The sequence below is a fragment of the Periplaneta americana genome, chromosome 14, assembly GCF_040183065.1.
Source record: "Periplaneta americana isolate PAMFEO1 chromosome 14, P.americana_PAMFEO1_priV1, whole genome shotgun sequence".
Taxonomy (NCBI): Eukaryota; Metazoa; Arthropoda; class Insecta; order Blattodea; family Blattidae; genus Periplaneta; species Periplaneta americana.
The window spans coordinates 159,641,366-159,668,952 of record NC_091130.1 but is presented as its reverse complement, the minus strand read 5'-3'; the positions used below and the strand labels follow the sequence as shown (position 1 = coordinate 159,668,952).

The window sequence follows — 27,587 nt, the reverse complement described above, 5'->3', positions numbered from 1 at the left end:
ACCCGCTCTGCCTGAAGCTGGTGAAAGCGGACAACCTTGATTATCACGTTGGTTGATTTCAGCAATTGCTGACTTATTCGACACCCAACCGTAACGTGCAATGAGGCGGATCTTTGACAAATCAGCTGAGGACAAGCTGAGACTTCTATTGTAAACGAAGTACAGTTGTCAGAAGTCACGAGGCCTTGCTACAATCATTGCACATTCCGATAATGCGAATTGCATTTTCGCTTCGACCAACTCTCTGCCACCTGACATGTAGCTAGATAGGATATTATTTTGTTCTAGAACAATTGGACTGTTCTAACTAAATGAAGAAATGAATGCAGTCAATGTAGGAATGATCAGAAATAAATTATAATGAATAAACGTCAATAACGTCATATCTTGGCTCACAACTTAATATAGGCGGAGTTATGGAGGGGATGGGGAGGCATTGCCCCCCACATAAACTTGTCTGAACTCTTTTTTTTTATCGTTAGAAAATATTGAATTCAAAAGATCTTTTTTGGTTTTGTTTATGATTAAGTTTCTGTGCTTAAATTGAAAAATTAATTTTTTCAGATCACGTGTCTGGACTATGACATTTATTTTAAATTTCTGAATATATAAGAAAATCTATACCTCATTTGAGGAATGGAAGCACTGTAATGTTTATTTTATGCGAGATCGTGCGTATTTGCTTGGTTTCCGCACAAAACCAATCCACGATAAGTCTAAAATTCCACATTCAGTATTCCCAACCTAACATACATAACAATTTCCCTCTTCTTACCGCTTAAGTGACATATTGATTTTACTGCTTTAGGCTTTTAACATATTATTTTTAGAGACGTTCAATATAGTAATAATTATAAATTGGAAACTTACCACTGCAATTTCACCTAAATTGCACTGTTAATTATTGTTTTTAAATATTTGCAAAAATTAAGTAAACTCTAAATCATTACATAACCTTACCGTTTGTTTTAAGTTCGCATTTATAGACTGGGGGGGAAAAAAAGACAGACGTATATCACGGCCTGCTGGAGTATAGTAAACACAGAAAACATTTTAAAGCAACAATGTTGAAGATAGATTTTTTTTTGCACATTTGCTGTCATTAAACAGAAACCAAGATGGAGATTTCATTGCAACTAATTAGAAATTCCTCTTTCAGGTATGTAATAAACGATCTTCGCACAAAATAATGTACGATACACGAGCGGTATGTTTTCTTTAAATTCTCGGAAATTAAAAAAGTTCAACTACGTTTCGCTTTTTCAAACTTTTCCTCGAACATGAAAACTTCAACATACCGCTCTTGTAACGCATATTACTTTTGTAACAGCCTGTACTCATGTGTTAGAAGTCTGCAGGTGTTCAGGCCGCCACTTGGAGAAATATGAATAACATACTGCAGAACAATGCAGAAAAAAGAAAAGTGATCCGGGTATAATGTGTAAACTTAAAGACGAGATTAAATAAAATTATTAGGGTGGTATTCATAGACATTTCGCAGCACGCGCTACGAGCGTACTAAGCTAGCCCCGGCTATCCACTGGTTACTAGTACAGAATTCAAATCATATCCTATCGCTAACACTGGTTTATGGATACGAAAAACGCTGATCATCCACCGGAAACCCGCGCTAAAAATGTCTATGAATACGGCCCTTAGAGTTTACGTTTCATATGATATCTTCAGGAAGGTAAGCTTCACATAACAAGTTTCTGTTAGCACTGTTACGTAGTATTACCATGTATTCATGTGTTTGTGTATGGCAGAGGGACGGAATTGCATAACACGCTTATTTTTAACGTGAAAGCCTCCGCGGTGGTCTAGTGGCTAGAGCGATGGACTTGTAATCCTGTGGATATAGTTCGATCCCCAGCATGCCCCCGATTGATAACTTGTGTTGGTCAAGCCCGTGGTCGCGATTTTCTCCGGGAACTCCGGATCCCCTGTCGTATCCCAACAAATCTCCATCTCATCGCGGCTGTAGCGTAGACCAGCCTCGTATGGCGCACCCTGGACAACGTCTCTGTCAGTAAACTGGTCTACACAACTGGCTTCATATGGGTGAATGACGAACAGTCAAATACCCGCCATTAGTTAAACGAACAACGTGAAATGTTTAAGCTGGATAAAATTGTAATACGATGACATCACTCGTGATGGTTTTCCACACTCCATTCTGTGTTTCATATGCCTCGATGTCGGGTACGTGGATTGTGTGACTTCAAATAAAGCACACTGCAGTGCAGTGCTGAAGAAAGTACTTCAGTTCGAGTCCAGAGATTTATTATTACGCGATTATTGGGATTGTCCTTAAATCCCGTCACTTCTAGTTATGGTTGCGTAACCAATAGTTTTTTAACCGAATTGGTGTGTAGCATAACCTTGATTTCAGCGTTTCAGCAATTGGATATCTACCACTCTCCGATCATTCATTTTTATGGAACATTGAGAATATTTCCAGAGATTTTAAGAAAGACCATCAACAGGCACTTTCAGACCAACTTCTGATCCTATGCAACACGTGCCACATCAAGTTCATCAGTGGCAAATAATGAAGTTGTCGTGGCCTGTAAACTGGTTCAGCGGTAGTGAAACCTTACTGTCTGCTACTCTCCAGTCTTATAAATGTTTTATGCGTTTCTTATAGCAGTCTGTACCCCTGAAATCAGTGGCTAGTCTGCCAGGTCTGTAACAGTGAATCACTTTGACTGTCTGGTGGAATCACACGCTGTGTTCCCAAAGTGCATACCGCTCAACACCTCATGGGTGAAAGCCGAGAACCAGATGCACTCGAATCCTTACGAAGTTGGCTTTTACATTGCCTCTTCCGACCATCATGTTTTCATCCATGCTCCATTTCTTCCTGGGTACATTTATATGTAGGTATATTATGTGAATCGCGGTTTTTCTGGGTATAGTATTGGGTTGGTGCTTAAGTTCGTAGCGTTTTTGTGTACTTTCATTCATTCAGTAGTACTATAGTAACACAGTTACCATAGCAACGAAAAACGCTGCGAACTTATGCACCAACCCAATACATACGGATTTAACATTGCCATAAGAACCCATGTACAAAATCAATGAAGAAATAGTTAATCAGAGGGCCATGTTTACAAATTAGCAGGCCTTGACAGTTTGTAAAACAGGTGAACATCAGACTTTGACTTAGCAACTACAAATGGTGTTCTCTTGTTTTACGAAAAATTGTCAAAGCCTCCTAATTTCTAAATATGGTCTACAGATTAACTATTTCTTCATTGTTTTTATACATGGTTTCTATGGATATGTTGAATCCGTATGTCTTATACAGTGACATCAAACACTTTTTCCATACATTTTTCCTTGTTTTTTGACTATACCATGCAGGCTTTGCATGTAGAGTTGCCATGGTAATATTTTACATTGCATAGGTACAATCAGGACATAGTTAAAAATGCAGGGGAAAAGTTTTTGATGTCACTTTACTTAGAAAAACACACGGCATATAATATTATAGCCCTATATAAAGAAACCCGATTCTGAACTCCGCGAGTTCCTTGTATCAGTGACCACTGAGATTGAGCTTAGCTGAAAGATGACACGGAATCATTTATTTTATTTTGAAGATTAAATAATTTGTATCTTAAAGCTTAAAAGAGATAATGTTTTTAAAAAACCGGCATTTTAAAATGAGACTCCTGTATGTCTTGCATCTAATATGTCCTATGTCTTTCTATTAAGGTTTGGATTAAGTAGCTGTATCAGGATAGGCATCCTTGTTCCGTGCGTTTTGTTTACAAACAGTAACGTGTTGTCGTGTGTCCCAGCCGACAGTAGTGACGACACATGATATATTATAGTTCACAGACAAAAATTATATACATATAATCATGTAAAACCTTACATTACACACTTTATAATTTTACACGTACTGTACATATATCATTTTTTAAATACAATTTCTACAAATTAAATATTTAATATAAGATTTTTTTATCTTGCGCTTGCGTCTAGTTTTGTGCAAGACTCAACTCATTTTAATATGCTGTTACGATTTGTATTTGTTCAATTGCCTAAGCTGTACTTTACGTTTCAATCTGCAACGTGTAGCTAGCATATAACACTTGGTACTTTCTTCCATGCATAATTCTACATCTATAACATAAAAACAAGGGAAAAAGACTTTTGGGGAAGCCGAGACGTAGATGGAAGGATAATATTAAAATGGATTTGAGGTAGGTGGGATGTGATGGTAGAGACTGGATTAATCTTGCTCAGGATAGGGATCAATGGCGGGCTTATGTGAGGGCGGCATTGAACTTCCGGGTTCCTTAAAAGCCATTTGTATGTATGTATATTATTATTATTATTATTATTATTATTATTATTATTATTATTATTATTATTGTTGTTGTTGCTTCTGACTCAAAATTAAGACGCGAAACTTAGTCGTATGCTTGTGTATGTTGTAACTGTCACACTTATGATATGAGGGACAATTCTCAATCAGTGCTGCAGATACATGGACAGTGTAATGATGTACCTACTGTTGTGTGCTTAGAATGATCACTACATCGCACTTCACTTTATACATTGGAATATGTAAACTTGTTTCTTATTGACTGTTACACGAGGCAGCTGCACTAAAAAATGATGACGTTTGATTCCAAGATGAAATACAATATTGTGTTTATTATAAACATCCGGCAGATGGGCAGACTATTCACATTACAATAATTGTAATTCCAGTATACGTCCTACAGAAAGTTATATACACTTATTTATCAATGTGAACCTAGATACTTATTGCTATTTTCATGATTTTGGTGATATTCATCATGCCAGGTCCACATACTGTACAGTACTTCCCCTTCATTGGATTGTCTCGCTGAGTGTGCCACGATGTGAGTAGTGGCAGAAGAGCGAGCGCTGACTTAACAGCTACTACGGACTCGAGTTCAAATCCCGGGGATGTAGTCTATTTGTAGTGGACAAATTCGAGATTTTAAGGGTTTTCCTCGGGTTTCTCCCGTCTGTCTGTCTTCAATCCACCAACAATTATATTATTATCTCCGTTTCGAAAAACAGAGCACTATTGTGTTTCTTCGACGTCGTATCGGCTGTTCGCCGTGCCAGTGCTCCTTGTAGATCGTCCCTCGGGTTCGTAGATGGGATTGGTGGTGCGTTCTGGATGACTGCAGGCGAAAGAAAGGTTTCGCTGTCCGTGACTGGGAATTGTACGACTGGGTGGATCTGTGACAATCACCAGAAGTAGGCTACTAGTTGACTGTCGAGCCTGCTTAGCCGAGTGACACAATCGGCACGCAACTCTTCCCGTGACGGGTGCACAAATGCTTTGGGCTGCAATTAGAGATGCTATACGTTCCGGATTTTCGGAGGACCATGGAAATGTGACCAGCACAATGTTGCCACATTGCCACAAGAGTCAGTCCTGAATCAAGATTAAAGGAAAGAGGGCTGAATGAAAAAATTCAAAACTAAATAAAATCTGGTGAATTTCATTTACCACTAGGAGACACGTGACCACGTGGTAGAGCCGCTACTGCACCCTTCATAAATAGGCTACCTGCATGGCGCCTTTTCTTAGCCTGTTTTCTTTCCCTTCATGTGTCACAGTGCGCCGGAAATTAAATCATCGCGGGAGAAATGTTTGTCATTGGTGAATGACAACTGAAAATAGTATATAGAATATAAAAAGTCAAACACGCAAGAGTTAGATCTGCTCATCAGGAGCAAACTTTATCGAATGTTTTCGATAAGATCCATAATCTAATAGAATTCAGGGTATGTCAAGAAAATGAACTGAAACATGTAGCAACCCTGTACAACTGTACAGCATCCTACAGACTTCCAGGGGTGGGTTTATTGTGAAGTACCCCAGCTGCAGTGTTGCCGGCTTTCCACAACCACGTTATTATAGTTGAGTGGATTTTGCAACTCCTTTTCAGGTAATTAATCCAAACGTGACTAATACTGAAACAGCTTACTCTGCACAGACATAACTCATATTTCAGACACTTTTATGGAAGCTGTAATAAACACGTCGTTCGCAGAGAACGAAATTATATAACACGTTCTTGTTCCTCATACTTGTGAATGTAGTAAGTTCCCTTCCACCCTGTATAGGCGGCCTTCTGTATGTTTGTCCGCCACTGCTCACTAAGGCCCAATTGTATAAAACTCCCTGACTAAAGATCAACTTTGATCGAAGATCGAAAAGTAAACCGAGTTCAGACACTTCTTCTATTGTATAAAACTTTTCTGCGATCAAATTACCTTGGTTCAAATGCAATCTAAGTTCACGTGAAAAGGATTTGGCAACATCGCATAAACAGGTGAAATACGTGATGCGCGGACCATGTTATACAGGTTTGTTCAGTGTTGCCAATCTAGCGATTTTAACTCTTTTTCAACAACAATTTCTTTTAACTTTTATATTGCTTAAATAGGGATTTAGTGACCTTTTTAGCACCCCATAGTGACAAAATTTAATCTTTCTTTGTTGATAATGAGAAATCTAGCGGATTTACAACTACTTTTTCGCGACTTTCCGTATTACACTCTGTTGGAGACACTGGTTTTTTTGCAATGTAAATAATGGCGGACAATAAGTAGGTTGACTGTTCTCCAAGTTGTTATCATGTTATGGTGTTTGATACTGCTAAACATAATAAAGCTTTATAAAACGACAATTTTCGTTTAGTAATACAGTTAATTGAACATTTATGAATGTACCTATCATATCCATTAATAATTAATGGTTGTTATAAACATAATATAATTATAGGTTATGTTATTTGATACTGCTAAACACGATAGAGCCTTATAAAATATAAGAATGTTTGTGTATTAAGGCAAGAAATTGAAATAAATATATATAAATGTACCTAACATATCTATTAATATTAATAATAATAGGTATTTTATTTGCACAATCTGTCACTCGTATATTTCAAACAGAAAAGAAATAACTGAACTTGGATCATCTAACTTAATCGGAGAAATTTCTTCAGTCAAAGTAGACTTTAGTTTGAGACAAATTAATCTCAGATTAGACTTTATACAACACAAAATTCCAAGTTCAGCTGAAACAAGGATCAATTTAACCTCTGATCTAAGATTAAATGGTTTATACAATCGGGCCTAACTGTAGTGTGATGCACGTGCTTTGAAGTCCCTAATGAATACACAACATGTTCAGTGTTTACAGGGAAAAAGTCTACGCTTCAATTCTGTTTGCATGTAACCTTTTCCTTCATAAATAAAAGAACTGAATTCTGAACTCATGAAAATCAGATAGCGGGTGTGTGACTAAAACCAGGACCTCCGGAAGAGATGAATAACTTTAGGATCTGTTTTATGACATGTTGTGCCTTTCATTCACACGTTGTGTACGATCCCACACGGTCCGAGGTTATTGCGGTATGATCAAGGTTTGTCATTATAAAAACAGAAGTGATTCACTCTTACGAATGAAGGCTTCGGCCCAGCATTTCAGTGCCATGAAGATGGCGTCCTCGGTGGTCCTTGGTTATACTGACAACGGACCCGGGTTCAAACCCGGTCGAGGACGATGGATTTTAAAGGGCGATAAAATCCTTAGCATGGTTTCCTGCGGGAGAGAAATAAAGCTGTGGACTCCATGTCTTGCGCCATAGATGGGCATCGTCACTGCCATCGTGATCTAATACAGGCCGTAAGGCAGACCACGTGACTCGCTTAACAGCTGATCGCGAAGGGCGGTCTTTCAACCATATGAATTAGTTGCAGTGCATGAAGAATAACATATATTTCTCTGAAATGCAGTGTAATTGCGTCAGTAAAATTTTAAACAGTGATTGTGAGACACTTGAGACACAATTTACTTGCAATTTAAGGTATAATATTATTTTTGGTGTGAAAATTACGTTGTTGCAGGCAAAGTTCGTATGTGTAATACCTGCCTTTATTTCGATTAAACATTGCGCCCTTATGTGGTTAAGTGAAATTTTGGTCTTATAAACAGTAGGCTAAATATGTGTAATAATACACATACTAGGTTAAAAAAGTTCCCGGAATTTGCTAGTATCATAGAAACAACGTACTTCAAACACTATTCTACAGCATTCCCTTCAAAATAGTTGCCTTCCGCAACAACACACTTTTGCTAACGCGTGTAGAGTTCCTGGAAGCAGCCTGGAAGCCATTTTGTGAAACCCGTCTTAGTGCTCTCGTCGCGTTTGCGATAACCTCTTCAGCATTGAATCTCCGTCCTTTCAGATGACTTTTCAGACGGGGAAACAGAAAGTAATCAGGTGGTGAGAGATCAGGAGAGTATGGTGGGTGATCCAAAGCAGTTATGTTGTGCCTGGCAAGAAAATTCTTTACAATAATTGCGCGATGAGCAGGTGCATTGTCATGCATAAGGAACCAGTTGTTTTCTACCCACTTTTCTGGACGTTTCCTTCTCACTGCGTCCCGGAGGCGACGGAGGATTTCTACGTACAATTCTTTCGTTACAGTACGACCTTCTGGAATGAACTCATGGTGGATAAGACCCTGAGAGTCGAAGAAAACTTCCAACATAACTTTGCCTTCGGAAGTGTCCCTAGGAAATTGTTGCTTCCGAGGAGATGTTTTCGATTTCCACTCAGATGACTGTCGTTTAGGGACTGGGTCGTACAAGTAGCACCAAGTTTCATCACCAGCAATAATTTTGTTTAAGAAATCACCATCTTCATCAGCCATACTGATCATGTCCCTAGCAAGAGTCATTCTTGTTTCTTTCTGTTCTGCCGACAACATTTTCGGAACTAACTTCTGAGACACGTAATGCATGTTGAGATGCTTGTGAAGAACATTGTGTACACTTCTGACTGATATTCCGACCTCTGCTGCTATCTCTTTTATGGTTTTACGTCGGTCGTCCCTCACAACATTATGCACACGCTGAGCGATTGCTTCATTTGTTGCAGTTGTTGGTCGGCCGCTGCGTACGTCATCTTTGATGCTATCACGGCCACCAGAAAAGCGTTTATGCCAGGCATACACTTGAGTTTTTTTCATTGCTGCTTCGCCATATGCTTCTTCCAACAATCTTAATGTCTCTGCAGGAGTTTTGTATAACAAAACACAAAACTTGACGTTTGTACGTTGCTCTGTGGACATAATTACAAAATGCGACGAACAAACAAAACACTATGATAAACAATTGCCTAAAACTCAAAACCAACAATCGCCAGTATCAACAAACTTTAAGGAAATGACATCATGAACGTTACCAACAAAACAAATGTATAATATCCCTTGTTATATATTAATACGAAAAATGGTAGTAAAATTCCGGGAACTTTTTGAACCCAGTAGTATACGTGAAAGTGAAACATTGACTGGCATGTAAAGTAAGTTGTGATTAGGCCTAAGTGCAGCGTTACCGATGTTACTCTTGTCTAATCCATTATTGCTAGTTTACCGTATTTGTCTTATTAAATTTAAATTATTGCGCCCTTTTTATTTGTGAATAACCTACATTATACGAGTAAATAATACGACGTTTGATAATATACACAATTTGAACTAAAAACGAGATACATATAGTATAGTATTATACCCTACTGTTAAAGCACTCATGCTTCATTACGAAATTCTTGCACATTCATTTATGCACGTTTCAACAATTTTCAGTTGCATCGCACGCATATTTTAATGTGTTGAAGTTATAGGTTATGTTTACTCTATCAGTACTTGCCTTATTTCCATATTCGCAATTATGCATTATAATTAACCATAACGCTACGTATAACTTACAAATGCAATTTGTCTACACTTCAATTGTATTTATTCGTTTCAGACGGTACTCCAATCTGAAGTCTGATTAGTGTAATATGTTACTAGGGCTAAACTAGCGCTGAGGTAGTTCCCTTCGTATTCATACATCTTGCATATACAAATTAGTTCGGTTCGTTCAGGATTTTAATATGCCTTGCTTATAGGATCAAATGCATCTCCACAAAAAATAAATTCAACTGTTTTCAGTTCAGAAATTACCGGAACTATACCTCAACGCTACTAAGTAATATAACGTATGTACATTTCATAGGGGGGACTGTGGCGAATTTTCTACCTACAAGTAAGGACGGTAACCATGTTCTGAAGTTTATCCTAAAAATATATTCTTCTTTATTAAATCTCAAAACAGTTTTCGTTCTCAACTTAAGCCTAAAATGTTGACGCAGATAGGTTATGTTAACATGGTAAATTCTCTTCACATAAAAATAGGCCTAACATAGTTTTATTTATTATTCCTGCCACATTATGCAACACATAAATGGAACTTACGCACATATTACATTGAATAAAAATTTAATTGTAGTATTTATTTGTTCCCTACTATACTGGGTTGTAATGAATTGTATTTATCTAACCTACCAGATTAACACACAACTGTACATACACTAATTTCATAGGAGGGACTTTGGTAAATGTTGTACCTACAAGTAAGGAAGGTAGATGTGCTAAATTAAAATCACAATATAAATAATTCTTCTTTATTAAATCTCAAAATAGCTTCCATTCTAAACTTAAAATGTTGATGCAAACAGGTTATGTTAACATGTAAAACTCCGTTCACATTAAAATAACACAGTTTTGTAATTATTTCTGCAACATATTATGCAATAAGAAGTGAACGTATCTTATACACACATTACACTAAATAAAATTGAGCGCCGACACGCTATAAAGTAATATATTTCACTCAGCTCCGTATACTCAAATAGAAAAGCCCGACTCATCGAGTTACGTCACACAACCTGCATTACGGCCTGGTCTAGATCACGATGGCAGTGGCATCGTGCCTCACTTGAGAATTTGTGCCTCACTGACCTTCACAGAGCTTATCGCTCTGAGTGACATCATCTTCACAGTCCCCGTCCCTCCCTCACGTAGCTCCTAGGCGTGGGCAGGTTCTATATCAGTTTCTTAAGCAATATCAGTGGTGGCATAATGGCATTATCAAAGCAGTGTGTACGCGTTAGAAAACGATTATTTCATGAGAAATGGGAGGAAGAGTTTTTTTGCTGTTTAGAAGGGGAGAACATACGATGTATGTTATGCTCGAAAATCCTATTAGGCATTAATAAATTTAATATACAACGACATTACTCCTTATGTCATAAAGAACATGCTGAATTAGAAGGTAAGACAAATTAAATGTTATTTTTCGTACTATTCCGAAGAAAATTTATGATCTTAACATTTGCATAGTATACTAAATACGACATTATACCTTAAACACGCTGCATTAAAAGGTACGAGGAATTAAATGTTGTTTGTAAGTATTATTTCCAAAAGAAACTTATAAAAATATATATATATATATATATATATATATATATATATATATATATCAAATGTGCGTAGAAAACGAAATATGATTTTCTGAAATTATTTTAGGTCGAGAACGTGCAAATCTATTAAGTAATCTTGAGAAACGCCAGAATATTCAAGAAAATAAACGTAGACAACGTGATGGAATATTATTGGCTAGTTACGCAATTTCTCGCCTATGATTTAAATCAGTTCAATGATGGAGAAATAGTAAAGAGGTTTATGATTAAAGCTGCCGAATTAATTTGCCAAATTGAATAAAAGTTTTCTAGTCTCTCACGTTAACCAAGCGCTTTCCTAATAATTCGCCACTGACCGCCTTAGCGATTACGATAAGGTGACGCAGGTCACAGCAGTTTATATTTCCCATCCTACTCTGCAGTCTCCTCTCCTAGTAAACAAACTATTTCAAATCGAGTGCCTCACGTAACCGAAAATTGTGCCCATGTATGTCTTACACGGACGTGGAAGAATCCTGTCGTATAGAATTCCACCATTCGTCGCCCAAGTTAAATTTCGACGCAGAATAAACTGCGGTTCAATAAATTATGTTTGGTCTGCATAAGAATAGATATGGAGATCTCTAGACGAGAGCCTCTCCTTAGGGTCACATACAGGGCTTGAATTTCGAAACTCACCAGTCTAAAAAAACTGTTTATTTCGATTAAATTTAATTAAAAAAACAATTCAATTAAATATTGAGGGGAAGATTAAAACTGGTATTGATTGCATTTTACGTTTCACCCTCTCACTCCCCCTCCCCTTCGACATTTCAAATGACACCCTGTATTATGATAATTAAATCTGAATGAGAATTCAATTGTTTATACATCTCATTCATTTGTTCTCACATATTTTGTTTTCTATTGCCTCCTGGCCACTCGGTAATGAGTTTTGGAATAATATTCTGGGGAAATTCCACAGATAGTAACAATATATTTCTACTACAAAAAAGAGTAATTAGAATAACAGTAGGTGCCAAATGTAGGGAATCATGTAGGACTATTTTCAAAAAACTACAAATAATGCCCATGGCTTGTCAGTATGTCTTTTCATTAATAATCTTCCTCGTATGTAATCGTGAAAACTTTGTAACTAATTCAACAGTTCATAGCATAAATACACGTCAAAAATGACTTTCATACTCCATCGGCAAGTCTATCGTGCTATCAAAAAGGAATGCGTTATATGGCAGTAAAAATTTTTAATAGCCTCCCTATCGATATAAAAAATGAAACTCAAAACATAAGATTATTTAGGGCCAAATTAAAGAAGTACCTAATTTCTCACGCCTTCTATTCTGTAGGTGAATTCATGACATTCAACAACGCTTCATGAAATTGATACTAAAACTTTGTGTTGTACTAGTAGACTATATTGTAAATCTCGTCTGTATATATTTCATCTAGACTGTGACTATAAATTAAGACTTTATAATAGTATTAAGTTTTTTTTACTTGTTCCATATTCTAGCTGTAAGCAATGTATGAATACCGTGGAATGTTAATAAATACAACACAATGCAACCTGGATTATTGTAATTGTTGATTAGAGCGGAAGACAATAAAACTAGAACGATAATAAAATTGAGCATTTAATGCAAGAGTTTTTTTAGATATTAAATTATTTAAAATTAATGAATTTGTACCCTTCAAGAGAGAACAGGAATAATCTTTATATTAATTTATGAAATTGCCCAATCAACTGATAGTAATAACAATTCAGGTTGCTAGGCGACAACAAAAAAAATGTGAGAACAAATGAATTAGATGTATAAACAAATGAATACTCTTAAATATAATAATAATAATAATAATAATAATAATAATAATAATAATAATAATAATAATAGGAGTGACCTTTTAAATTTTAAAGGGAGGTGAGGGTTGAGGGTGTGAAACCTAGAACGCAATTAACACTGGTTTTAAACTCCCCCTCAATATCTGATTTGATGTTTTTTTTTTTTACTTTGCATTAAACTAAATTGATATCCGTGGCTACTTAGACTTAGTCATAGTTTTGAAGCACAACAGTGATGCCTACCTTTCTTCTCCTGCACGGAGTAGCTGAGGTTGCGGAACTCGATGGTCAGGCGGTTCGGACACACCTGGATCTCCCCCTTCTTCCGCGTCTGCAGCTCTGATTCCATTGCTAACGGCGTGCGTATCAATGTTATACGATACTTTATTAGCTGCACTTCATCATACTTGCAGTTTGTGTGGACATAATTCGTTTCTGACGAAGGAGCAACTTCTGCAACAAAGAAACCTTATTACTTATGGCTTTTAAGGAACCCGCAGGTTCATTGCCGCCCTCACATAAGCCAGCCATCGGTTCCTATTCTGAGAAAAATTAATCCAGTCTCTACTATCATATCCCACCTCTCTCAAATCTATTTTTATATTATCCTCCTATCTATGTCTCGGCCTCCCCAAAAGTCTTTTTCCCCTCCGGCCTCCCAACTAACACTCTATATGCATTTCTGGATTCGCCCATACGTGCTACATGCCCTGCCCATCTCAAACGTCTGTATTTAATGTTTCTAATTATGTCAGGTGAAGAATACAATGCGTGCAGTTCTGTGTTGTGTAACTTTCTCCATTCTCCTGTAACTTCATCCCTCTTAGCCCCGAATATTTTCCTAAGAACTTTATTCTCAAACACCCTTAACCTATGTTCCTCTCTCAAAGTGAGAGTCCAAGTTTCACAACCATACAGAACAACCGGTAATATTACTGTTTTATAAATTCTAACTTTCAGATTTTTTGACAGCAGACTAGATGACAAAAGCTTCTCAACCGAATAATAACAGGCATTTCCCATATTTATTCTGCGTTTAATTTCCTCCCGAGTATCATTTATATTTGTTACTGTTGCTCCAAGATATTTGAATTTTTCCACCTCTTCAAAGGATAAATTTCCAATTTTTATATTTCCATTTAGTACAATATTGTCGTCACGAGATATAATCATATACTTTCTCTCATCCCTCTTAGCCTCAAATATTTTCCTAAGCACCTTATTCTCAAAAACCCTCAATCTCTGCTCCTCTCTCAAAGTGAGAGTCCAAGTTTCACAGCCATACAGAACAACCGGTAATATAACTGTTTTATAAATTCTAACTTTCAGATTTTTTGACAGCAGACTGGATGATAAAAGCTTCTCAACCGAATAATAACAGGCATTTCCCATATATATTCTGCGTTTAATTTCCTCCCGAGTGTCATTTATAGTAAATAAAAGTAAATACATTAAAGAAAGCAAGGAAGAAATTCTAGATAAGATTGAACAAAAATTCTTAATTTTAAAACCAAATGGCGATTTTTCCATTGATTCTTTTAATTTTGGAATAACTTCAGCAACAATTTTGTTTGCCCCATCCTTGATATTTCGTGATAAGGTTGTTGAATGTAGAATAATAAAATCTGCATACACCTTACCATAAGTAGCTTCAACGTGAATCATTGTCTGCGATTAAGGATCTGTTAATGTGCACTATTGTAAAAATGTTGAGCAAAGTGAACTTGTAGGTTTGGTTTATTTTTATTAAATATAGTGACTGAAAAGATTATGTTCGCTTTTGAAGACATTTGAGACACATCACAAAATCTCTGTTATTTTATGCAATCACATATTTACTAAGTTACATTGAACATAATGAGTTCGACAAGATGGATGCTGCATAACATTATTGATAATATAAACCCCTATTTCATTTAAAGAATTGTGTTATTTAAAAAGTATGTTTCTGTTTAAATGTTCAAATACTGTCTAATTGTCGTACTGAGATGAAAAGAAGTGGCAACCTTGTCAGGTAGGCTGTTTGGGTATCAGGCATTAATTGTAGTGCAACAACCTCGATCGGTCGCGATTCTCGACTGCGTGCAAATCAAGTCCCTGCCGGCTGTCCTCTTCGCAACAGTGTACTCGGGTCGGCCAGCGTTTCTCAAACTTTTTTGAAGTGAGGACCACTTTTTTTAAGTCAGAACAGTTCCGCGGACCACCTTATTCTTGTTTCCTTCGAAAGCAAATTTATAATTTTTGTAGGATATTTTAATACCAGTATACTTATATTTTAAAATAGAATTATTTAATTAAAATTAATTTAATTCAATTAATTTTATATTCGTATTAACTAATTAACAGACATCGGATTCCAGGGCAAATGCCTATTTTGTTTCTTTAGGAGAAAAGTAAAAATAATTATTAATATTTGTGTTTCATGGAAATTGAAAGGTATTAAAAGAGTTTTATAGTGCCCTAAAATGCCCTAAAACGGTTATTAGAGCCTAATTTGTTGATATTCGCCTAAAAATGCCTAACTCACTGTAAAGTTTCGCATTTTACTCTTACTTTTTATAATTTATACATGCATTCATTGCGAAATTTAAGGCATTTAAAAAGTGGAAAGTTCGCTTCACACCGGCCATGAAACCATTGATAAAGGAAACAAAATGTTTTGAATCTCACGACACTCGCAATAGATTTCACCGAATTTAACATCTTTGGAGGCATAAATGCCGACAAAGAACCAACCTTAGTTTTGAAGCAGGCAACAATCACAACATGTGCTGCTACCGATTCAGAGATATACTACTATACTAGTATAGACCCTACTATAAAAATGACTGTTTTCGGTCTGAAACCGATTAGCTGTACTGCCCTTCAGAGTGTCATAAAATCACAATTTTTGGAGAAAGAGTGTTTTTGAAATATTTATGAAAAGTCGTAAAACTGCGAATTAGTAGGGTAAACCGTTACAAAATATTTAAAAGAATGGCCCTCCTAGTGTTAACACTACCAGGAAATGCAACAATAAGTGGAACTTTGTATTTTTGTCCAATTGAATCTCAATAACAACGGTTCATTTGAATGCTCGTTAACAGTTGCTCTTTCCCTCACCTTATTTGTGTTGAGAAGTTTTGAGCGGTAGGACGTTTTCCTGTGAAGTTTAACGCGATAATGCCGAAAAATATAAGTGCAAAATCTACATTGATGCGGCAATGGCTAACAGAATATTCAGAATTCACTTATGATGGAAAAATAATATTCTACAGATTTGTAGCAAACAGGTATGTAACAATAGTTGAAATATATAAATTCTATTAATTTTAATGAGTAGACCTATAATATTTATACACTGACTGAGCTATCCTGAGGTATAATTCTTTTTAAGACCACTACACTTTAACCTTTTAAATTCCGATAGTTAAAGTATTTGCAGGTCATTAAAATTTTGATTGTTCGAACCCACTAACTTTGTGATAGAAATACGGCAATACAATAATTAGGATTTTATTTTAATTCAGTTTACTTTACATCTTTAGATTTCGCAAGAAAAGAAGTGCCACCTAAAGCAGCATGTGCAAGGAGCGGCTCATAAGGCTAAAGCTCAGCAGAAAAATCAACTGCAACAAACTTTACTAACACAGCCTACTTCATCCAATCTCAGCAGCAATTTCTATGCTGATTTAACCAGAGCGTTTGTTGCTGCTAACATTCCCTGGAATGCAATTGAAAATCCGGTTTTAAGACAGTTTTTACAAAAATACTGCAAACAAAATATCCCATCTGAGTCGACCCTAAGAAAAAATTACTTAGACAGAATATACAATGAAACTTTAGCTTCCATTCGGGATGATATAGGTGATTCTTACTTATGGGTCTCTGTGGATGAAACCTCAGATCCTATGAATAGGTATATAGCAAATATGGTAGTAGGAAAACTTAGTCCTGATGGACCTTCGATTCCACATCTCGTATGTGTTAAGGAACTTTCGAAAGTGAATAGCCAAGCCATTGCTTATTTTGTAAATAAAGGCCTACAGTCTTTATACTCAGGTAATATAGACGATTCTAAAGTTCTGTTGTTTTGTACTGATGCTGCCTCATACATGGTTGCTGCACCTCCACTTCTTAAAACATTTTATCCTAACCTCACGCATGTAACCTGTCTAGCACATGGCCTTCACAGGGTTTCTGAAACAATCCGGAATGAATTTCTTCTTGTCAATTCGTTTATTTCTGACACAAAAAAATGTTTTTGTAAAGCCCCATCCAGGATTTCAATATTCAGAGAGAACTTTCTAGATATCCCACTCCCACCTCAGCCGGTTGTTACACGATGGGGAACCTGGATTCAGTCAGTGGTGTATTATTCTAAGTATTTTAAAGAAGTGGTCACAGTTATTGATAAATTACCTGAAACTGATAGTGCAGCGTGTGTGAAAGCAGTGAAAGATTGTCTGAATGACTCACGAGTGAAAAACGATATTGCCTACATAACATCAAACTTTTCTTTCATACCTGCAAGCATTGAACAATTAGAACGTGAAAAACAATCTCTTTGTAGCCAAATAGCAATAGTAAAGGAAGCTCAAGTAAACATACATTCTGCTTTGGGCGAAACTGGGAAAAAAGTTAAAAATAAGTGGGACAACGTATTAAATAAGAATGTAGGATTTTCATTGTTGGAAAAAGTATCAAGAGTGATATCGGGGGAAAGTGTAAATTTTCCAGTAAGTATTGATGTTTCTATTGTACCTAATTTAAAATTTGCGCCTCTCACATCAGTTTCGGTTGAAAGAAGTTTTTCTGCTTTCAAAATGATTCTCAGTGACAAAAGGCAAAGGTTAACTGTGGAGAATTTAGAAAAAATTCTGGTGGTGTACTGTGCAGATAATTATAATAAAGTCTGAGCATGGAACTGAATTTCAATAACTTAAAATGAGTAATCTTGATATCAATAATCATTATTTCATTAGTTTCAATATATTAAATTTGTGAAGCTCTGTTTATAAATATAATATAGTATTCTTTTTTAATGTTTAAACATACTTTTTTGTGCGTATTTTAGTGTATGACTAAAAATTTCAGTGAAAGAAATAAGTATGATACCTTGATGTGCCTAAAATGCCTATTTTCATTAAAATAGAGCCTAATTTTACAAATTTTGAGCTTATTTTAGGCGCCTAAAACTGCAATTTTTAGTGCCTAAAAATCCGATGTCTACTAATTAAGTTAATGTTAATACAAGAAAATTAATTTTTTTTTTAATAATTCAAGGTATTAGAGTTTGGATAATCTTTAACTAATTTACTAAAAAAAAAAAATTTTGGTACTCGCACTAATGAGATGGACGAGCCTGCCGATTCTTGCATAGTTGTTCTATAGCCTACTTGGATGTATGCTGGTAAGCTTAAAGGCTGGTTCACAATAAACCTGGAACGGAAACGACAACGAGAACGAGAACGGAAATAATGTTAAAATAAATGTATTTAAATGTGAGCATTCACAATAGTTAATTGTGAATGCTGACATTTAAATACATTTATTTTAACAATATTTCCTTTCTTGTTCTCGTTGTCTTCCCGTTACAGATTTATTGTGAACCAGCCTTAAGTCGGAGATCGTCACATACATCAAGTCGATTTCGGTACTTTGTTTTTATTAGAGTTAGTGATACACACAGATACGTAGAAGCAAACTGAATTACAATTTCTAAAGCACCATTGTACAGTTCGCTGTATTCTCTTTTCAGTTGTGATGAGGTCCAGAAATTAACCATACCTTCCGCTGGGAATTTCATTTAAGTCCGGTGTCATTCGAGAGTTCAATTGACTGTTCTCTTTCACTCAATGAAAGTTTGTTAGTTCAATATCTCAATGAAAGTCATCACGAACCATGAAAATTCGTCACATTTACTTGGAAAATAAGTTTCAAATTGTGACCTCAGAGTTGTATTATTGGTGTACGACGTACAGTACGTGACCATTTCAATGTGCAGGCTGGGTGTCGGCAAAACTATTAAGAAAGTCGTAAATACATGGAAAGATTCGGTACTTTGGTCCTCTGTTATGAATTCGGGTGGTCCCTGCCTGGGTTACAGGCACCAGATGAGCTATAGTGTGATACGCAATTCGTTTCAATTTTATTTTTTCTTCTGTCTTTCTTGAAGGACCACAAGGGCAGACCTCGAGGACCACAGGTGTTCCGCGGACCATAGTTTGAGAAACGCTGCTCTAGAGAATGCAGGGGTCTAGTCGGCTGAGCAGCGCGACGTTTCTGATAATAATGTGACGTCACAAGGAATTACGTACACTCAAGAGGCACACACATTCGTCTTACAATAAATTCGCATTACTGGACAAATTGTTTTCCCCTGTCACAGCAAAGTTAGTTTCCCTCTTCACATAGCAGCGATCGTCATGCAAGCAAAGCAGTCTGGCAACCTCGCATGTTGGACACGTTTATTGTTCCAGCGTTGGAAGAAGTATTGATGTTATGGTTTCTTTAGTTTGTATAACAATTTTTACTGAAATGGAGGGACGACCATGAAATTGATCGCGTTTCACGAGATCTGCAGTTTCGATTCTATTATTAATTCATGTTCTGTCATCTTGACATCTATAATTAAATTGCTCAGTTTTAAAATTACGCGAACCCACAAATTTAGAAAAATAAATTAACGTAAGAATGATGCAAAAATTATTCTTAGTCCCTGAGAATTGTAATAAAGTTGTCCATGCTTAGTAGAAATTTCACTAGTTAAATATTTAGGTATTATCATAGATCAATATAAAATGGGATAAACGTACCTGCTGCTTACGTATGTAACAGGCCGAGTAAAAGTGTCTATAAATTTGTCATTCTCCGAAATTATTTACCCATTCTTCATTAATTAAAGAATAATACACCTAGCAATATTTGACATGGTGTAATTGGTTGGGGAGAAAGTGTTAAATCACAACTTATTCCGTTGTGTTTGCTTCAGTGAAAATTTATTTATCAAAACAATTATTTATTTATTTATTTCTGTTCATAATTTTCCCTGATCACCCTTTAATCGGGGTTCTGTAATTTTAGTGTAAGCCCTATTAATAATAATGAAATTGTTTATTAATAATAAAATTGAACATATTTACAATTTAATCAGTTGAAATGTTTTCATAAAATCATTGTATGTATATATAAAGCTGACATAATAATAATAATAATAATAATAATAATAATAATAATATTTGTGGCTAAAAGAGATGAAGTTACAGGAGAATGGAGAAAGTTACACAACACAGAACTGCACGCATTGTATTCTTCACCTGACATAATTAGGAACATTAAATCCAGACGTTTGAGATGGGCAGGGCATGTAGCACGTATGGGCGAATCCAGAAATGCATAATAATAATAATAATAATAATAATAATAATAATAATAATAATAATAATAATAATAATAATATTTGTGGCTGAGGGATGAAGTTACAGGAGAATGGAGAAAGTTACACAACACAGAACTGCACGCATTGTATTCTTCACCTGACATAATTAGGAACATTAAATACAGACGTTTGATATGGGCAGGGCATGTAGCACGTATGGGCGAATCCAGAAATGCATAATAATAATAATAATAATAATAATAATAATAATAATAATATTTGTGGCTAAGAGGGATGAAGTTACAGGAGAATGGAGAAAGTTACACAACGCAGAACTGCACGCATTGTATTCTTCACCTGACATAATTAGGAACATTAAATCCAGACGTTTCAGATGGGCAGGGCATGTAGCACGTATGGGCGAATCCAGAAATGCATAATAATAATAATATTTGGGGCTAAGAGGGATGAAGTTGCAGGAGAATGGAGAAAGTTACACAACACAGAACTGCACGCATTGTATTCTTCACCTGACATAATTAGGAACATTAAATCCAGACGTTTGAGATGGGCAGGGCATGTAGCACGTATGGGCGAATCCAGAAATGCATAATAATAATAATAATAATAATAATAATAATAATAATAATAATAATATTTGTGGCTAAGAGGGATGAAGTTACAGGAGAATGGAGAAAGTTACACAACGCAGAACTGCACGCATTGTATTCTTCACCTGACATAATTAGGAACATTAAATACAGACGTTTGAGATGGGCAGGGCATGTAGCACGTATGGGCGAATCCAGAAATGCATAATAATAATAATAATAATAATAATAATAATAATAATAATAATAATAATATTTGTGGCTAAGAGGGATGAAGTTACAGGAGAATGGAGAAAGTTACACAACACAGAACTGCACGCATTGTATTCTTCACCTGACATAATTAGGAACATTAAATACAGACGTTTGATATGGGCAGGGCATGTAGCACGTATGGGCGAATCCAGAAATGCATAATAATAATAATAATAATAATAATAATAATAATAATAATAATAATATTTGTGGCTAAGAGGGATGAAGTTACAGGAGAATGGAGAAAGTTACACAACGCAGAACTGTACGCATTGTATTCTTCACCTGACATAATTAGGAACATTAAATCCAGACGTTTCAGATGGGCAGGGCATGTAGCACGTATGGGCGAATCCAGAAATGCATATAGAGTGTTAGTTGGGAGACCGGAGGGAAAAAGACCTTTAAGGAGGCCGAGACGTAGATGGGAAGATAATATTAAAATGGATTTGAGGGAGGTGGGATATGATGATAGAGACTGGATTAATATTGCTCAGGATAGGGACCAATGGCGGACTTATGTGAGGACGGCAATGAACCTCCAGGTTTCTTAAAAGCCAATAAGTAATAATAATAATAATAATAATAATAATAATAATAATAATAATAATAATAATGGAGTTGGCACAAGAAACAGTTCATTAGTCAGTACAGAATTTTGTCAACGAAACAGTTCTTTGTTTGCAGTACATAACGTGGTACAGTTCACAGAACTCACAAACACAATCGTATTGCTTCTTGTAGTACCGCATATCTTGCCATGACATGTCGCAGTTCATAATGAATAAAGCTGAAATAAAACATTTCATAATACTGGGCGCCTCCTTTACTTTAATCAAAATGCAATACAAAAGCTGGGCAAAGTTATTCTTCATATTATGGATTAAAATTATACAATCGGTTTATTAAAATAAATCCAGAATTAAGTAATCTTATAATTAGTAACATTTTCAGTGAGACAATTAAATGTAATATTTCTTTAAATTGAAAGTGTCCATTATTTAACTTCCATCGTATAGATATCTCTCCTTTTCTTTATTTTCGACTAGTTTTTTTTTCTAAATTTCTACTTTAAATTTTAATTATATCGCACTAACTTCTAGTATTATATTAGGTAACTAGAACTGCCCCAGTCACAAGCATTTTTTGTTCTTTTGGTTGAAACTATAATTATATTTGAAATATGTCTATGTAAATTGTAATATGAATAAATTCAATTCAATAATAAAACTATAACACAAAAAGCTGTTATATAAGCGGTTAACGATATTTTATGTGACAAACAATTTCATAAAACTAGGCTTTAGCTTATAATGCTATAGCTCGAAGCACGGATCCCAGGTAAATAGCTAGTATATTATGCAACGAGTCTGTAATGGTAGTAGGTAAGACGCGAGCACGTTTATGAAACGAACGTAAGCGAGTTTCTTCATAATTTTCATACGAGCGTCTTAATTACCATTGTAGGCTAGGTGCATACCACTGCTTTTGTTCGACCATAATTAAATGTCTAAGTTTTGAGTTTTCACAAATAATCTTACCTTGTTACTTTAATGATAAAGAAATGGTGAACATGCGTGTATTTTCAGCGTGTTGTCGATTATTGCAACAGATGGCACTACTGTGAGTGTCATTTCAGCGTGTTCCCGAGTAGTGCAACAGATGGCAGGCGTTTATGCCGTATTTATTGATTTTTTGCAAGACTTGGTACGGAGATTTTAACCTCAAAGCAACACACATTAAAACACGGGAAATGAACTCAATTCATTAGAATATTAAAATTAACATGAGCATTATTTATTTTATTTTAAATAGATATTTTTGATTGTGCAGTTCGTGAAATTTATCTGGGAATGGCTCCCAGGGGAATGTGTGAAGTTGTGTTAATGTTTATTTGAGAGATTCGATCAATGTCACTTTCAAAACTCGCGCCTGCCATTTTGTTGGTGCTCTCAAAAAAAATGTTATGTTTTATTTAACGACGCTCGCAACTGCAGAGGTTATATCAGCGTCGCCGGATGTGCCGGAATTTTGTCCCTCAGGAGTTCTTTTACATGCCAGTAAATCTACTGACATGAGCCTGTCGCATTTAAGCACACTTAAATGCCATCGACCTGGCCCGGGATCGAACCCGCAACCTTGGGCATAGAAGGCCAGCGCTATACCAACTCGCCAACCAGGTCGACTTAGTGCTCTCAAGGCTTGCGAGATGTTGCGCGTACGATATTAATCAATATCGCATATGCTTAGTTGTAAATCAATAGTTGCAATAACATAATGAATAGCAGTACTTTAATGTATGTTATTAAGATACAGTTACGTCACATGTCATGAGCGTATGGCCGACAATAAGAAACACTATTATCAGTGAGAATGTATTATGGGAGGCAGTCTGCTAGGATGTCAGAATAGAATAGAATTAGAAATAACATAATCAGACACAAAATGACAGTTCGAATAAATATTTTGAATGATTACTAGCAAATGGACACGTTTTGACAATGCCTTAGGTCAGATTGCCAAAAATCACACATAATTGGATTCCAACATGAAGAAAGCAAACAACAGTGAGCCTATGAAGGAAGGAAATTAATTAGCCAACCAATGGATAGACGGTGTAAAATGGAACTTTTCTGTTTGGAGAAGTGTCCTTCAACAAGCTAGTTGGCAATGTATATTGATTCGGTTTGTTACAACATGTTATAGTAATATGCGTTACAAGAGCGGTATGTTGAGCTTTTTTAATTTCCGAGAATTGAAAGAAAACATACCGCTCGTGTATCGTACATTATTTTGTGCGAAGATCGTTTATTATATACCTGGAAGAGGAATTTCTAATTAGTTGCAATGAAATCTCCATCTTGGTTTCTGTTCAATGACGGCAAATTTGCAAAACAAAAATATCTATCTTCAACATTGTTGCTTTAAAATGTTTTCTCTGTTTCCTATACTCCAGCACGCCGTGATATACGTGTCTTTTTCCCCCCCCCAGTCTATGATGAGTCTGGAATCTTGTTGATTTTTTCACGGCTTCCTTAATGCTACTTGCATCACGAATGCAGTAACTTTTGTGCGAGATCGTGCGTATTTGCTTGTTTTCCGCACAGAACCAATACGCGGTAACTGTGAAATACCACATTCGGTATTCCCAACGTAACACACATAACAATTTCCCTCTTCTTACCGCTTAAGCGCGACATTCATTTTACTGTTTTAGGCTTTTAACATATTATTTTTAGAGACGTTTAACATAGTAATAATTATAAATTGGAAACTTACCACTGCAATTTCACCTAAATTGCAATGTTAATTACTGTTTTTAAATATTTGCAAAAATTAAGTAAAGTCTACTACTCCACGAAACTTATTGCATTCCTGATACAAGTAACATTAAGGAAGCCGTGAAAAAATCAACAAGATTCCAGATACGGATCTTATTACTGCAATATGTTATATAAATAATATTGTTAAAATATTAAAATGAAAAATAAATCATTACATAACCTTACCGTTTGTTTTAAGTTCGCATTTATAGACTGGGGGGGGGGGGAAGACAGACGTATATCACGGCCTGCTGGAGTATAGTAAACACAGAAAACATTTTATAGCAACAATGTTGAAGAAAGATACTTTGGTGTTCCGAAGTTGCCGTCATTAAACAGAAACCAACATGGAGATTTCATTGCAACTAATTAGAAATTCGTCTTTCAGATATGTAATAAACGATCTTCGCACAAAATAATGTACGATACACGAGCGGTATGTTTGTTTTCATGTTCTCGGAAATTAAAAAAGCTCAACTACGTTTCGCTTTTTCAATCTTTTCCTCGACCATGAAAACGTCAACATACCGCTCTTGTAACGCATATTATTATAGTGGAGTAGTAGACTTTACTTAATTTTTTTCAAATATTTAAAAACAATAATTAACAGTGCAATTTAGGTGAAATTGCAGTGGTAAGTTTCCAATTTATAATTATTACTATATTGAACGTCTCTAAAATAATATGTTAAAAGCCTAAAGCAGTAAAATCAATATGTCACTTAAGCGGTAAGAAGAGGGAAATTGTTATGTGTGTTAGGTTGGGAATACTGAATGTGGAATTTTAGATTTTCCGCGGATTGGTTTTGTGCGGAAACCAAGCAAATACGCACGATCTCGCACAAACATAATTATGATGAGCTTTTGTTAATATTAACATTCCAAGTAATATTTTGCACCCTACATGTAGATTTATTAATAATTTATTTTATCGAGATGGAATTAGTCAGAATCTTAAGGGAATAATAAGTAATCGTAATAAAATACAAGTGGGTCCATGAAGTGACGGATGTCACAACAGCGCGATATTGATATGGAATTAATTCAGATAATAAAGATGGTTTACTTTTGCAACAGTAGACAGACATTCATGTTTTTCATTCAAAGTTACGCAGTGTTAATGAAATTGTTTTTCTTATTTATTCCTATTGAAAGCTGAGTTAAAAAATACGAATTATATATTTTTTAAATTGGTTATTTTACGACGATGTATCAACAACTCAGATTATTTAGCGTCTGAATGAAATGAATGTCATAATGCCGGTGAAATGAGTCCGGGTTCCAGCACCGATAGATAGCATTTTCTCGTATTGGGTTGAGGGAAAACCCCGGGAAAAAAACCTCAACCAGATGACTTCCTTCGACCGGGATTCGAATCCGGCCATCTAGTTTCGCGGTCAGTCGCACTAACCGTTACTCCACAGGTGTGGATGAATTATATTTTTAAAAATTAATTCGATTGTAGATAATTACTCTTATAATGGCTGAAGTAACATAACATCATTCCCAACGCTTTTCCTCGCGTCGAAAGTACGAATCTGTAACGTACGTAGTTTTACAATGCACTGATTCAATTTCTGTAACCGAAGTTATATTTCAGTATTTCCAGGTTATTTTGGTCTTTTAATGCAATATTAAAAATTATGTAAAATATTAATTATATTTCTATGAAATAACTTTATAACTCAATTGTAACACTATAACAAAATATGATCGTCACAAATGATTTAGTTCTGTAATTCACAAAGCAGGGTTGCGTTACCTGTGCGGCCAGCGCTGCCAGCTCCGATCGCCTCGCCGTGCAGCGGTGCACTGACTGGCCTGTCCACGCTTCGATCCACTGCTGACAACCTGTGGAGCGCCGTGTAGCTGCTTTATTTCAACACGGAGCAGAGAACTACGGGCGGTGTCGTTCAACAGCCTTCCTTGGCTTACAGCAGTAATACGAAATGTAGCCTTCAACTGCACGGGAGAGAACTCAACTATTCCAATGTGGATTTTGTTGACCAATAAATTATATTAAAATGCCCTAAAGTAAGGAATTATGACCTAAAATCCTTAAAAAATGACCTAACGACTAAAAAAAGAACATCACATAAAGTAGATAGCTACTACGAGTATATTGTGAATTTGACACATAGGGAAAGAGTTAATTGATTAACTAGCGGACTTACTCCTGTTAATTATGTAAGATTTGTGCGGCTTACAGCTGTTTCAGTGCTTCACGCACCATCCTCAGAGCCTACTAGATCACGGCGTCATCTCGAACTTCTCTGCCTGTTATGTGGGTGTGTTTGGTTGTTGAAAGGTGTTGAAGAGTGGAGTCAAATAGTGTGTGTGTACTGAAATTGATCTGTGTGTTGAGAATTTGATCAGGGTGTGTTTTAGTGTGTCTGTATATTTCGTATTGTTCTAGTGTGTTGAGTTTTTGGTTCTTGGGTTGTATGTGTAGGATTTCCATGTCCGCATTTATGTTATTGTATGTATGGTTAGCATTGGTTATGTGATCGGCGTATGTAGATGTATTGTGTCCTCTGGTTATTGCTTTAATGTGTTCTTTGTAGCGTGTTTGGAATGATCTGCCTGTCTGTCCAATGTAGAACTTATCGCAACTATTACATGTCAGTTTCTGTACACCTGTGTGGTTGTATTTAATTGTTTGTGTTTTTGTGTGTTGAGATGTCTTTGTAGTGTGTTTTATGTTCTGTATGCTATGTTGTATTTCTGCTTTCTGAATGAAGATGCGATCTTATGTGTGCTTTTGTTTTCATATGTTAGTGTGATGTATTTCTTGTGGGTTTGTGTTGTGTTTTGCGTGTTTTTGTGTTTGTTACGTTTTTGGCTCTGAGGATGGTGTGAAGAAGCACCGAAA

General features: G+C 35.8%; 1 protein-coding gene across 3 annotated transcripts in view; it reads right to left on the bottom strand.

Moving 5' to 3' along the window:
• Nucleotides 1-26,589, bottom strand: part of LOC138713942 (ATP-binding cassette sub-family G member 1-like) — a 73,761-nt gene extending 47,172 nt beyond the window's left edge. For 2 of the 3 annotated variants that reach the window (XM_069846494.1, XM_069846493.1), the window contains exons 1-2: nucleotides 26,478-26,579; nucleotides 13,411-13,620 (exon numbers count right to left, since the gene is read on the bottom strand). In XM_069846494.1, coding sequence (XP_069702595.1) covers nucleotides 13,411-13,516 — 106 coding nt within the window. In that variant the 5' untranslated portion in view covers nucleotides 13,517-13,620; nucleotides 26,478-26,579. Of the gene's footprint in view, nucleotides 1-13,410; nucleotides 13,621-26,477 lie in introns of all 3 variants that reach the window. The other variant, XM_069846495.1, reaches the window with a different exon arrangement.
• Nucleotides 26,590-27,587: the final 998 nt, after the last annotated feature.